The sequence below is a fragment of the Beta vulgaris genome, chromosome 4, assembly GCF_026745355.1.
Source record: "Beta vulgaris subsp. vulgaris cultivar EL10 chromosome 4, EL10.2, whole genome shotgun sequence".
NCBI classification, from domain to species: Eukaryota; Viridiplantae; Streptophyta; class Magnoliopsida; order Caryophyllales; family Amaranthaceae; genus Beta; species Beta vulgaris.
This window is the reverse complement of record NC_079205.1, coordinates 53,647,006-53,661,796: the sequence shown is the minus strand read 5'-3', so window position 1 is coordinate 53,661,796 and position 14,791 is coordinate 53,647,006. Positions and strand designations below refer to the sequence as shown.

Below are 14,791 nucleotides of genomic sequence, written 5' to 3'. Positions count from 1 at the left end.
TGGTAGGCACTCAACTTAGACACACGAAATGTAGAAGAAAAGCCGGTTGTTGTAGAAGTAGTTGAGTAGTTGATGACTTACGCACATACTATCGCAACATTAGATATCAGTAGAGAGGAAGATGCAACCATTTACCAGGCGCGATATGCACCAAAATTTACCAGGCACGACATATGAATTAATTTTTGCCTGCCCTTTTTGGGTCTACTATCCTCTTCTATTCTTCTAGCTATATCAACATTTGCGGCAGACAAATGCACCACCACTTGAAAGTTAAAACCATAATTTTGATATTATAGTTGGCTGAAATTTCGGAACGATAATTAAATAGATATGGCCTAAAGTGCTATTACAAGGAACATCTTTGTAACAGTAACAACTACTACTAGTAAGGAAGTCAGTATGAAGTTGGTCTGTTTGGTTTCGAAAATATGCAATAAGGATACAATATGCCTTGCGTATAATTGTTACAAAAGAATTACATGCCGTTATTCATCTTAGGCTTTTGCTGTCAAACTGCAATCTACCTACCATATTTCTTGAAAATAAAGCAAATTTCCTAATACAAAATGAGTACCTTTCTGGATGTAATTACATGTATATATACAAGCTCAAAATTGCTGAGATTGTTCTCATGAAAATAAATTATACTGAAAAAAATGGAAAAATTTATTCAAAATTTTGTATGCTTCTTGTAAGAGTAGTTCAATAGTCTGCTCTCCGGCTGCTGGTCAGATCACCAACAAAATTTTCAGTATCCTTTTCTGAATCTTCCAAATACAAACTATATTGAGGATCATAGGCGCTGGCCATGCGCGAATATTTGGCAGCTTCATCTTTACGACCCTCGTTGAGTAAGAAACTAGATGAAATCCCAAAAGATCGGTATCAGTAATAGCTTAATAACATCCTTATGACCCTCTTTGAGTAAGTGTGGTGCAATCACACTCTTGTATCTTTTATATCCACAAGAAGAAAGTAACCAAAAGCCTACCTGGCAAACACCATTATTCCTTCATAGTAACGAGCTTTTGCCACAGGGTCTTCTGGCACTTTGATGTCCCGCAATCTTTCAAAGTGTGCAAATGATTCAGCTATTTTGCCCTGATAAATAGTAGCATTAACAGCAGACCACAAGTAGATTAGCACAAACAATTTAACAAAATGATGGAAATGTAGGTGCGCATAAGGAAATAAAAGTTCTTTGTTCTTTTAGTCAATAATAAAATTAAGGGAAAAATGGATGAGAATACCCCCAACTTTAGCCCATCCACTTTTAATACCCCCAACTATGGGTTATTCCTGTATAATCCCAACTATTGGGGAGGTCTGCCATAAACACACCAAGGTGACTGCAACCTGTTAGCTAGGTTATTTCTTTTATTTCTATTTCCTTTCTCTTTTTAATGTCTACTCCCACCACAAATCCCACCCACCACAATTTCAGCCACCTTCCCCCCTCCCCTCCATCGCACAGCCCTCCTGCCAGCCCAACCCTCCCGCCAGCCCAACCCTCATCCCCGTCGATTTCCGCAACAATCCTCTCCCTTCCCCCTCCCCCTCGATTTTCGCGGTAACCCCCCTTTCCTTGCCCCTCCCGTAATTCTCTCTCCTCCGTTCACGTGTCTGCCACCACTGCTGCTGCTCATGTCTCCCCCCCCTTTGGGTTGTTGTTGTTTTTTATGTGGTCAGAGGTAGTGGGTGGTGGTTGTGTTGTGGTGGTGTGGTGCTATGGAAAGAACCCAAAACAGATGAGAGAAGAAAACCACATAGGAGAAGTTTTAAGAAGTTCTTCATAAGCACTCCACTAATCACCATTATTGCAGATACTGGATTAGTTTTAAGAAGTTCTTCATAAGCACTCCAGTTATGCTGTGGAGCATATCTCAGTATTTCATAAACTGTCCATCCTTGAAAGCAAGAGATACATAAGTAATGAATTTGAGATTTCAACAGAATTTTCTCAAAATATAGTCAAATAAATAGTCATCTACAATGTCAAATATTTGTTTAACAAAAATTTAGATGCACCCCTGCTGATTTGCCATGGAGACCATGACATGTTCGAATAGAACCAATCTCTCGCAGAAAATATACAAGCACTACCATTCTTTGAACATCATTACAAGCATATAAATTACAACCATGGTGGTTTCCGACGAGGTTTTAAAAATGGGGGTGACGGAGGGGGCAGTGGCGGTGAGGGAGGTGGCAATGGGTGGTGAAGGAAGTGGCAGTGGGTGGTAGTGGGGGTGAGGGAGGTGGTAGTGGTTGGTGAGGGAGGTGGCAGTGGGTGGTGAGGAGGTAGCAGTGGGTGGTGAGGGGGTCGTAGTGGGTGGTAGTGGGGGTGAGGAAAGGGTGGGATTAAAAAAAATACAAAATAAAATAATCATTGATAATAAGCCAATAAAAGCATGACACGTAGCCTATTTACCAGTTAAATAGGTTTCCTTCAGGTCATAGTGCATTTATGGCGTATCTACCCAATAGTTGGGATTATACAAGAATAACCCATAGTTGGGGGTATTAAAAGCGGATGGGCCAAAGTTGGGGGTATTCTCATCCATTTTTCCTAAAATTAAGTCAGTAACACTAGAAAATGGTAAATTAAACGCAAACCAAAGGTCTCTTTGTAAAAAGAAAAAAGTTGGCAAAACTACAATGTGCACCCAAGGCTAACTTTTTGCAGATTGCTCACTTTTTACTCAATTAAGGCTCTAAAAATGGGTAACGAGCTAAGGAATACCCTCTTGGGTGTAAATTTGGGTGTATAATATAAATTGCACTGAGTTGACAAGCAATTCCAAATCCAGTGTCATCATACAACTCTTAGCTCTTTGTTATTTTGGGTGCAATCTTAGCTCCTTTAAGGTTAGGTCTAAAAGTATTAGATATCCCTATTTCCTGTGGCTTATGCGGTTATGCCTCTTTTCATTGTGACTAGTAGAATGAAACATCATGTTATTGGTTTTCATGCTTTTTAATATGTTATGCTGCTAATAAGCACCTATAGTATCTGCCTAATATCCAGATTCACCTGCCGATAATATGCAGCACCAGCTGACATAGACGCTTGTATGAGAAAATCAATTGCCTCAGCATCAGTAGGTTCCCCAAGAGAGATCTATGACAACAAGAAAGACAAGTCAGGAAACGACAGAGTGGCTTGCTCTACAGCACTAACCACAGCAATGAAATGCATTGAAGTTTCTAGGAGTGCAGCTTCAGAATACACTTTGAAAATTACAACTCATCCTCATTAAGAATTGGAAAAATGATTTTCTGATGGACTATGCTGATGTTGTAAAACAGTAATCCATTAACAAGCAAAGTTACACCTTTGAGATAGCACATTCCAGATGTTCAGCAGCTTTTTCATAGTCTTTCTGTTGTAGCATAGTATGTCCCATTACGGCCCAAGCTTTATAGCACTCAGGATCCTTGTCAAGTGCCAGTCTATTGCAAGAGTTAGTTCAACTAAGCAATCAGATAGATCAACTGAGGCCAACTGGTAACAGCAGAAGATAATTATATTACCTCAGCAATGGAAGGGCTCTATTGATTCTCCCTGCTGACAGGTAGGAAACTGAAAGCTGTTGAAAATTGAAATTTTAATTTATATAACATGAAATTTCCCTAATTCACGATACATCAAATCATTATCTCCAAGTAGAGTAACACCAGTCATATAATATGGACCCTCTAAAGGGTTCATGATGATTTCCACTCACATCAACGAGTTCTAGAGAAGATAATTTGTGTGCAGAGACTGGTCCACATTTCCTTGGAGCATCAGGAAGTGCTGATCCACTTTTATTCTCTTCATGATCAGCAACCACATTTAGAGCTAATCCCAATTTTTGGCGAATGACAGGGTGTTGAAGACAGAGTTGCTGTACCATTTAGAGCATAAAAAATGAGCGATGTATCAAAGGTTAGACACAAAAGTCATATTCACAAGACACCTTTGAGTAGAGGTGGAGTAACTTTTAAACTTCAGTGTAGAAATGAGTTTAAACTAAAAACACAGTTCATGGTAATGAGAAAAGCTAAATGCTATACCTCCACCACTGATGGGCACCCTCTCACCCACAAACAAACACAAATTAAAACTTTTCAAAGAAATAATAACAATATTAAATTAAGAACAAATTAGTTTTTCAGAAAAACTGCAGCTAAACTGCAAGTCCAATCAATTGGATCAAGCAGTCCAATAAGCCTCGTAATATGACTAGAGAAACAATTTCTACGTATAACCTTCTTTTTCTTTCTACTTTTGAAGGGATTGAAGGCGGTTGTCTTAGTAGTGCGCAGTTCAGAATTTTATGTAGAGGCCTATAAAAAAAATTAAGGCAGACTTGTGAGGGGGAGAGTTCAGGGAGGAAACCTAGTTAAAGAAATCATTGAAGTTATATTTGAGGTAAGAGATACAGTTGTATTTGAAATAAGACAGAAACCGATTGCTGCTAATATGGCCATAGACTTCGGAAAAAAGCTTTCAACCCACTTTCAGAAGATACAAGGACCAGAGCCATCAAATTCAGTCATCAGCACACCTAGTGGCTAGTGCAGAAGCAGTCCAAGAATGCACATGCTCAAAGGTTTACCCAATAAATTGTCTTCTTATTGAGAAATAGAGTGTGAATAGAAGGCCACAAAATGACACCACAAACCAGAGCAAAAACTTCTTATATTTAACTTCTCCATAAAAAAATAAAGCAGAGACTGACCTGAATGAAGGTTAGAGAACTATTTGTCACCCAATAGACAAGGCTTCCCTGACAAAACAATTGAAAGAACAAACGTGTAAAAACAGGATGTATATATTACAGATGTTTGTTATGCTATCATACTTAAGAGATGGAAACTAAGCCAACACAAACCAAAACTAAAAAGTATCATGTTTTTTATCTCCAACAGATAATACCGATAGTATAATGCTTCCTCCATCCTGAAATCTATGCGACAGTATATCTTTTGTACAAAAACAATGATTTAGTAAAAAAGGGTTCCAACTTTTCCTTCAGGCTTCAGCTATTTCCAGCTCGAATGACACATTGAAAGTGGACAATTTTTAAAATCAATACATTTTTGTATAGTTATGTCCCTTGGCACTCTGTCATACAATTTGGACTTATAAATAGGAATATATTTCAGAACACAGGACAGCAGGAAAAGATTAGAATTGCATGATAAAGAATTGCACAATTCCAGAAGATAACACCATCAAATGTCTTGTAACTTGCACCCCATATTGCATATCAAAGGTATTGTTCTCCATCAGTGGCATAGTAATGAGGCCACATCAAAACACATAACAGACACAACCAACAAATCATCTTATTGGAGAACATATGTTTGTGCAACCGTCAAGAATAAAAATGATGAAAGCAGGTGTTTTCATCAAAACCATCATCAATAAGAGGCCATGCTAATGATGCCAAAGTAATGTAGCACTACAATCAATGATGTCATCAGCACACAAAAAACAACATAATCATGAGAAACAAAATGAAGTAACAAACTTACCTGGGGTATATGAAATCCTATGAATAGAATAGGCAACGTTAGCAGTTCCAAATACTTCCTGTACCACTGCCGCCACAGAAAGTAAAGGGGCGATGAATAAAGAATATTATGATGTATTCATTACGAGATCTCATATACGTAATTATCGAATATAAACTAAACAAGTCGAGAGACAAGGTCCAATCTGCAGGCAGGATTTAAGTCGATAATAGTAACAAATGCAACACCTCCCTCTCCCTACCCACAAAAACAGCTCCCAGCAATATTCTACAGTTCTAAACAAGACAATAAACAAATAACAAATATTGGATCTTATTTACATGTGAACACTCACTTTGGCTAGCAATTGCAGAATTCCTTTCTCTTCTTCTTCTGCAGCGAAAGAGGACCTAAAAACAATCTAGCAAACCAGAAACAGGACTCAGAGTGCACTTCAGTAACTAAAAGACATCCAACGTAAAATATAGTTCAATAATAACATATAGATCATTAGTAATAGTAGCAAGCCATCTTTAACTGAGTGACCGTCTCATACATTTCGAAAAAATTGTTCCGAAATAGTCAGAAACCGCATTTTCACGTAAGTTTGTAAGTTGGCATGCATGAACCTACCACCCCCAGAACTTCCCTGCCCTCCCGTCACCATCTCCAGCCACCCATGAACCTGCCACCCCCAGAATGTCCCTTCCCAGCCATCCCTACCACTAACTCTGTGGACCTTCCTTTGCAAGCAACCATTACTGACTCTATGAACTAGTCATGAAAAGCTTAGAGACCTGAATAGGGAAAAGTATTAAACACAAGGGCAAACCAAATGGTAATTGAATTGACAGACACAGAACTTTGATCAAATACCAAAAAAAATATCCAAACATCATGTGACTAAACAAACAAAATGAGAGATTGAAATGCACAATTGAAAGCACTTAATCAGATAAAATAATAGGAGTAACAAGTAAAACAAGCAGCCAAAAAGCGCCAAACCTCAGAGCTGATGAAAGCCAAAACACTTCTGATTCCATAAGAAAGGTGTTATTCTAGGCATTATTGACGAGCTAAAGTAGTATTGTGTGACTTTCTTGCATGATTTCAAAACTTTTGACGAGCTATAATATTATTTGTGATACAAATGAAAGAAGCACCAAAAACATGGTTCGCATCTTATGCCTGATTTTCGTCATCAAAATCATCGTACCAAGGATTGAAACACTTATGCCAAGAAGAACTTGATTTCAAATATATAACATCTCTATTCTCAGACTTTCTTTCCTATTACAAAAGATTAGTGATTAGTGATAATACACGAGAATACTAAGATGCCAGCCATTAATCAGATGGAAACAGCAATATAAATTTCAAATTTCATTCTAGGCTTTCAGATAAGAAGGATTCCCGTGTCAGACTCAGTAATAACATATATTGAACCAAAACACAATAGCAAACTTCTCAAAAACCAAATTGCTAGATTTCCCAATAAAAGAGATGAGATAAAGGTCAAACACTCAAAAGTTGTCAAAATCCTCAGGAAAAATTAAGCTCTGCTATGATGGAAAAAGAGAGATCCAGAGAAAGGAGAAGATTGTTGGGAGGGGGTGGGAAGACCATCTTCTGGTTAGTCAGATTCAAGGACCGTTACTGAATTAGTTATGCCCCAGATAAGGCAATCAGGATGCAAATGCAAGAAAACTAGATGTGCTTAGACAGTTTGAAATAAGCCAAACATCTCCTGGAAGATAAGAATAAGATATCAAGTATACAGTATTTTAATAATCTATCTATTACATGCTACAAGCACTAAGCCAGTCATGGGCACACAACCATGCAAAACTCTCATATGAATTTCATTATGTTCTTCAGACTCCAACATAAAGGAGTTACAGTTAATCTTTTCTATTAGTGAGAATGAAGGGAACAGAAACTTTTGATACCTGGATATTACAAAAATGCAAACCAGCGACAAGTATAGGAAGGATGGGCCCAAAAGGACCACTTGATACTTCAGTCAAATTCTGAAACCACAGTATTCCTCCCTGTAGAGTAAAATAAATAAACAAACATATAACTATAAGTATTGTGCATCAAGTCAAAAATCCATTACCAGCTATACAACATACACCACATATCAACTTCTTACAAAAAAAGTAAAAAAAAATAAAAAGAGGATCTGAATGCATCGATACTAAAAATTCAAGAGATAACCCTGAAGCAACTCCAGTACTTAAAATCCCTGATACAAATGCCGCTTAGAATTTCTATTGAACTCTAATCTCTACTTGAGTTTAAAGCTATGACTACACCTAGACAAATAACCACAACACCCCTTCACAAATATTTAGAAACTGACAAGACTTCACAACACAGGCAAATGAGAATAGAGAAGGCAATAAATTCATGTAAAGGAGTATCCTCAGAATCAAAGTTATCAGTGACTTACAGTATCAAATCCTGGATAATGATCCAATGACATTCTCCGTATGCTAGCCATGCACAAGATAAAGCACGGGAGCTGCAAAGCAATGCAATGCACAAAAGGTGTCAAAATATTAACTTTCCTAGAAAAACTATAGTACAATAACTTTGCTGCTGACCTGAACTGTATATGATGCCAAAAACCATAAAAACGAAGGGCATCCAAGTGCTCGTTTTTCCCTCTGAAAAAGAGAGAACTGGTTGATGAAACTCCTTCCTGAGAAAGGTGGCGGGAATGGAGGAGGCACTTCAAATTTCCACATGGAAACAACGAAAAACACATCATGTAAAGTTCAGCATGGTGTTCAAGTGAAAATACTTGAAGCACATACAGGTATGGTACTAGCTTAATCAAATAAACCTTGTCCATATTACTGATTTTGTACGTCCAGACACTATACACAACTGTCTCTAATACAAGCTAGTTATGAAATTCTCTACAATTGATATAGTAGAACCCCAATAAGCCACTAAGGTCAAAACTAATATTCTCGTCTGTGAACAGCAGTGTCTGTTTTTGTATGAATGATCAGACTAACCTCTATTGCTTGAAGAGAACAAGTTCAGTACTCAGGTCTGATATACAGAAAGATTGTCCATGCTATATTGAGTATTGTAAATGCATTTAACAAATATATTCCTTAATCGAGAGAATCTCACCACAGAATCCGCTCTCGCCATGTCATTATGCTGACATAGGAAGCTAAAGCACAGGTACTCCTCAGGCCAACATCAACGATGGAAAAAAGCCATATAGACCAAACAGGAAGATACCAATTAGTCAAATACTCTAAAGTCAAATGTGAAAAGCTACCTCAGGATGTTAGAAATTGATTGTTCACCCTGTCTATAAAAAAATTCCACTTCCTCACATTACGCTTGCTATCAACAACCATGTAAACCTGTCAATTACTGCCACTACTACAACCTTATACTCCATTCAGGTTCTCATATAAACTAAAGGCAGTTCTCGTCGTTTCCTTAGATTGGAACTTAATAATGTAGAAGCCAATGAAAACAAAATATCTAATACAATTACAGATTCTGAAAGCCAATTTAAATGATTAATTTATCTGCTGTAACTTATTATGCTTTGAATGACAGAAAAAATCACGAGCACAAACTACATGTATATGATGATGGAGGTATTAACAGCATACATTTTGGAAACACCTCGCCGATCTTTTTTAACTTGTGAAGCTGCAACACTAGCCATGGAAATAATGTAATCCTCATAACGACAGTTGATGATGCAATTACTATCCACCTACCATCAAGAATTCCAAAAACTTCAAAAAATACCGATATAGATAATCAAACATAAACTAAATGTTCCTTTGGTATCAATACAATATACTCCAAACAGACCAAGTTTCCATTCGTATATCTAAACATTAGAAAAAAGCTATATGAGCATGAAATAACCAATATTCATCCATTAATGCTTATATCTAGAACATAAGCAAAATATATCGCAGAAAATAATCAAATATTAGTCAATCAATGTTCATATATTAAACAAAAGCTAATCAATCTTCATCAATTAAATGTTAATCAATGAATTGAAAAAAAAATTACCAAGGAAGAGAAGTGAGGCTATGGTAACCATCGAGCAAGGAGACAATATAACCAATCGGAAGAATAGAATCATCTAGAAGGCTGCTCGCATCATTGGAAACCTGAGAACCGTCGATAAACCCTAAGCTTCGGAGCTCCGACTCGGTGACTGAGTTGAGTTGATGAGTGAAGTCAGAATCAGATGGTTGAGATGAGAAGTACCGAAACGACGTTGTGGAGGGATAGAAGAAGGGGAGAGTGAAGTTTGAGGTGGTTGACAATGGCGGAGAATTGTGTGGAGATGAGGAGAGAGAGAAAAGGAAGGGGTGGAGGAGAGAGAATTGGGTGCGGCGGAGGTTGGCGGAGATGAGCCTCGACGCTGCCATTACTGGTTTAATTGAGTTTAAAGTGTGGAATGAACATTTGTGGAAATACAGTTAATACAGATGTTTGGGTTTTGATTTTTTGCCGGTGATTTTTGCTTAAAATAGTCCGAACTAAGTAACTTTAAATCCAAATTCCTAAAGAAAAAAAACTTGAAATCCAAATGATGTACTTCGGGTTTTTTTAAAAAATAAAAAATGATTGCACATAGTGGAAAATTTACAAAAACTTTAGATTTGTTGTGAGAAATAGAGAGAGAAGTTATGCAAATATATCAGAGAGTATTGTATTGCATTGATGTGTAAAACTGATTTCTTACACTGGTATATATAGGCAAAGTTTCTACTGTGCACAATTGCAAAATTTTCAACACGGAAGAAAATAACCTGACATGCATTAAAAGCACGCAGGAAAGATGGACTTCACCCTATTGTGAATAGTGGACTTCACACATGTAAACAGTGGAATTGTTCATTCCACTGTTTCTCAACACTCCCCCTTGAATGTCCACTTATAAGTCATAATAGACGTTGTCTCATTAAGAATCTTTGTTAGGAAAAATCCGTGGGAAAAATCCATAACTAGGGAAAGAGTACAACTATTATGTATCCTTATATGCTTAAAATCAACTGCCTCATTAAAAACCTTGTCAGGAAAAACCCAGTGGGATAAAAACCTGATCGAAGGGAAAAAGAGTGCAGCGCATATAATACTCCCCCTGAATCTAGCATATATCATGAAGATGACGCATTCCAATTTTTCGGACTAATTCTTCAAATTTCTTCGCCGGAAGGGATTTGGTGAATAAATCTGCAAGATTCTCACATGATTGGATTTGTCGAATGTTGATCGTCCCTTCCTTTTGGAGGTCATGAGTGAAGAAGAGCTTTGGTGATAAATGTTTAGTTCTGTCTCCTTTGATGTACCCTTCGCTTACTTGGGTGATGCATGCAGTATTGTCTTCGTAGATGATAGTTGGATTTGTTGTTATTGTTTCCATCCCGCATTCTTCTTGGATATTCTTGATCATTGACCTTAGCCATACACATTCCCTTCCAGCTTCATAAAGAGCAATTAATTCCGCATGATTTGATGATGTGGCCGTCAAAGTCTGCTTTGTAGATTTCCAAGATATTGCAGTACCTCCATAAGTGAATACATATCCGGATTGAGACTTAGCCTTTTGTGGGTCTGAGAGGTAGCCAGCATCTGCATATCCAATGAGTGACGCATTGGGTCTTGACTGATAGAATAATCCGAGATCTTGTGTTCCTCGAAGATAACGTAATAAGTGTCTGACTCCATTCCAATGTCTCTTGGTTGGTGCATTGCTGTATCTAGCTAACAAGTTTACTGAAAAAGCTATGTCAGGTCGAGTATTGTTAGCCAAGTACATTAAAGCCCCAATTGCACTTAGATATGGTACTTCAGGACCAAGAATCTCCTCGTTCTTTCTCGTGGTCTGAATGGATCATCTTTCTCATTCAGGGAACGCACTACCATTGGAGAACTTATTGGGTGGGCTTTGTCCATGAAAAAACTTTCAGGATTTTTTCTGTATAGTTTGATTGATGGACAAAAATCCCATTTCTTAGATGTTCCATTTGCAGGCCAAGGCAAAATTTTGTCTTCCCGAGATCTTTCATCTCAAATTCTTTCATCAAGTATTTTGCAGTCGCTTCAAGTTCTCTAGGAGTTCCGATAATGTTCAAATCATCGACATATACAGCAATGATCGCGAATCCTGATTTAGATCGCTTAATGAAAACACAGGGACTGATTTGATTATTTTTGAATCCTTCTTTCAATAGGTATTCACTAAGACGATTATACCACATTCTTCCAGATTGTTTTAACCCATAGAGTGATTTTCTCAATTTTATTGAGAACATCTCTTTGGGCATGCAATTTTCTGGTAGTTTTAGTCCTTCAGGAACTTTCATATAAATATCTGTGTCAAGTGAGCCATACAAATATGCGGTCACTACATCCATCAATCTCATTTGCAATCCTTTCGAAACTGATAAACTTACCAGAAATCTTAGTGTAGTTGCATCGACTACTGGAGAATATGTCTCATCATAATCAATCCCTGGCATTTGCGAGAAGCCTTGGGCTACTAATCTTGCCTTATATCTAGTAACCTCATTTTTCTCATTTCGTTTTCTCACGAATACCCATTTGTACCCAACTGGTTTTACACCTTTTGGTATTTGGGTTATTTGACCGAATACTTCACGTTTTTCAAGTGATCTCAATTCTGCTTGAATTGCCTCTTTCCATTTTGGCCAATCTTTTCTACGGCGACATTCATCAACTGTATTTGGCTCTACATCATTTTCATCGTATGTCATTTCAACCGCTATCGAGTAAGCAAAAATTTCATTCAAGACAACATCTTTTCGATTCCATTGTCTCTTTGTAGAAACATAATTAATTGAAGTTTCATTGTTGTCTACGCTTTCATGTTCCTTTTCTTCTGGAACACGTTTCTCTTCATTTTTGTTTTCATCATGCTCTGTTGGGAGATTTATATTAATTTCGTTCGTTGTCTCCCCTTGCCTTTTCATTTTTCTCGGTTTTAAATCTTTAGAACCGGGTGGTCTGCCACGTTTTCGACGTGCTATTGACTCATTTTCAATTGCCTTATTGTCATTAGGAATTTCAATCCGTTCCGGAGCATTCGCAGCAGGTACATGTGACTTTGTCACTTTCTTAGAATCTGTGAATGCATCTGGCAATTGGTTTGCAATACTTTGCAGATGAACAATTTTCTTGACTTCTTGTTCACATGAATTTGTTCTCGGGTCCAGAAACGACATTTGCGATGCGTTCCATGTAATTTCCGATTTTATATTTTGTGGGTCCACTTTCTCTCCCCCTAAGGATGGGAATACCGACTCATTAAAATGACAGTCGGCAAATCGAGCCGTAAATAGATCACCAGTTGTTGGCTCTAAATATTTGATAATTGATGGAGATTCAAATCCAACATATATTCCCATCCTTCTTTGTGGACCCATTTTAGTACGTTGGGGAGGAGCAATAGGTACATGTACAGCGCACCCAAAAATTCTCAAATGTGAGATATTCGGTTCTCGACCAGATACTAATTGTAATGGTGAGAATTTGTGATAGGCTGTCGGCCTTAATCTTATCAATGTTGCCGCATGTAATATAGCATGACCCCAAGTAGTAGATGGCAATTTTGACCTCATTATTAATGGTCTTGCAATTAATTGTAGTCTTTTGATTAATGATTCAGCAAGACCATTTTGTGTATGTACATGAGGTACAGGGTGCTCAACAATAATCCCAATAGACATGCAATAGTCATTAAATGTTTGGGATGTAAATTCCCCAGCATTGTCTAATCTTATTTTCTTTATTGTATGATCTGGGAATTGAGTTCTTAATCGAATTATTTGAGCCAAAAGTTTTGCAAATGCAACATTTCTGCTTGACAGAAGGCTCACATGTGACCATCGAGTAGAGGCATCAATTAATACCATGAAATAACGAAATGGTCCACATGCAGGATGAATAGGCCCACAAATATCTCCTTGAATTCTTTCTAAAAACATTGGAGATTCAGTGGCAATCTTATTTATAGATGGTCTGATTATCAATTTGCCAAGTGAGCATGCAGAGCATGTTAATTCATTTGACCGAGGAATTTTGACATTCTTTATAGAGTGTCCATTTGAGTTTTCAATGATTCTATGCATCATTCCTGTGCCAGGATGGCCTAATCGGTCATGCCATAGAGTAAATGATTTTCTATTATCTAACTTCTGGTTAGATATCATATTAATTTCAATCGGACGTATATCTATGCGATATAGTCCCGAGGAAATTGCTGGCAATTTTTCATAGATGTATTTCTTGCCGTTTTTCTCTGCCGTTAGGCATATGAATTCCTCTTTGTTCACCGTCATTGTTTCCAAATGGTAACCATTCTGACGTACATCTTTGAAACTTATGAGGTTCCTTCGAGATTTACTCGAATATAATGCGTCATTAATTATCAATTTTGTCCCATTTGGAAATATAATGCAAGCTTTTCCAGAGCCTTCAATTAGCTTGGCTGTCCCAGAAATTGTACTAACATTTGCTTGGAATATTGTAAGTTTTGAAAAATACTCTTTATTTTTCAATATGGTGTGTGTTGTCCCACTGTCCAGGAGACATTGTTCTTTAGTTCCAACTTCTGATGAATTCATATCTTCATAAATAATAAATACGATGATTAGTATAAGAAAAATACGTATTTTTATAAATAAACAAGGAACAAATACATGAAAGTGGATATTGAAGCAGTTGAAATAAACTAAGCACATTAATCGATTGTGATCTAAACAAACTTATTTTCAACTTCAGCATCATCCATAAAAAAATCTGAAACATCAAGGCTGGGCATGGATGTAGTGGCTTCATTAACAAAGTTTGCTTCAGCATTTTTTCCTTTGTTTTTTATTGAAGCTTGATATAGATCTACCAAATGTTTGGCAGTACGACATGTGCGGCCCCAGTGCCCCGGTCATGCCACATCTATGGCAAGTATCATTTCCTTTATAGGACGTCTGCCTCTGATTTCCAGATGATTGTCCCCAATTTTTATCAGAATGTTTAAAATTATTATTTCTTGGGGAAAATCGGCCTCTTCCACGTCCACGCCCTCGGCCACGGTAATTACCACGTCTCTCCCACGACCGTTGTAATTACCGCGTCCACCACTATGTATAGCATTTGCTTCTGGTGGATTAGAGCTTTCTATAGCATTTATCTCATGAGTGGCTGAAGACCCCGTAGGTCTAAGATTATGATTTTTCAGCAAAAGATCATTATTTTG

The 14,791-nt window shown here is 37.4% G+C and overlaps 1 protein-coding gene across 1 annotated transcript; it reads right to left on the bottom strand.

Moving 5' to 3' along the window:
* Positions 1 to 396: 396 nt before the first annotated feature.
* On the bottom strand, positions 397 to 10,054 carry LOC104890788 (ALBINO3-like protein 2, chloroplastic). The gene is made up of 14 exons (XM_010676379.4): positions 9,577 to 10,054; positions 9,159 to 9,265; positions 8,118 to 8,245; positions 7,964 to 8,035; positions 7,458 to 7,559; positions 5,864 to 5,929; positions 5,530 to 5,595; positions 4,731 to 4,778; positions 3,732 to 3,893; positions 3,538 to 3,593; positions 3,339 to 3,456; positions 3,038 to 3,124; positions 995 to 1,104; positions 397 to 862 (listed from the first exon to the last, which is right to left on the bottom strand). Exons 1-14 carry the CDS (start codon positions 9,939 to 9,941, stop codon positions 706 to 708), a joined length of 1,644 nt encoding a protein of 547 aa, XP_010674681.2. The 5' UTR covers positions 9,942 to 10,054; the 3' UTR covers positions 397 to 705.
* Between the last annotated feature and the right edge of the window lie 4,737 nt (positions 10,055 to 14,791).

Bases quoted from the DNA above. Each gene is read 5' to 3' on its own strand.
- LOC104890788 (XM_010676379.4), bottom strand. From the start codon at position 9,941: ATGGCAGCGTCGAGGCTCATCTCCGCCAACCTCCGCCGCACCCAATTC. The intron at 3,894-4,730 runs GTCAGTCTCTGC...TAAATGGTACAG, and splicing joins GTTCTCTAACCTTCATTCAG to CAACTCTGTCTTCAACACCC. The intron at 3,457-3,537 runs GTAATATAATTA...CTCTTGCAATAG, and splicing joins AGAGCCCTTCCATTGCTGAG to ACTGGCACTTGACAAGGATC.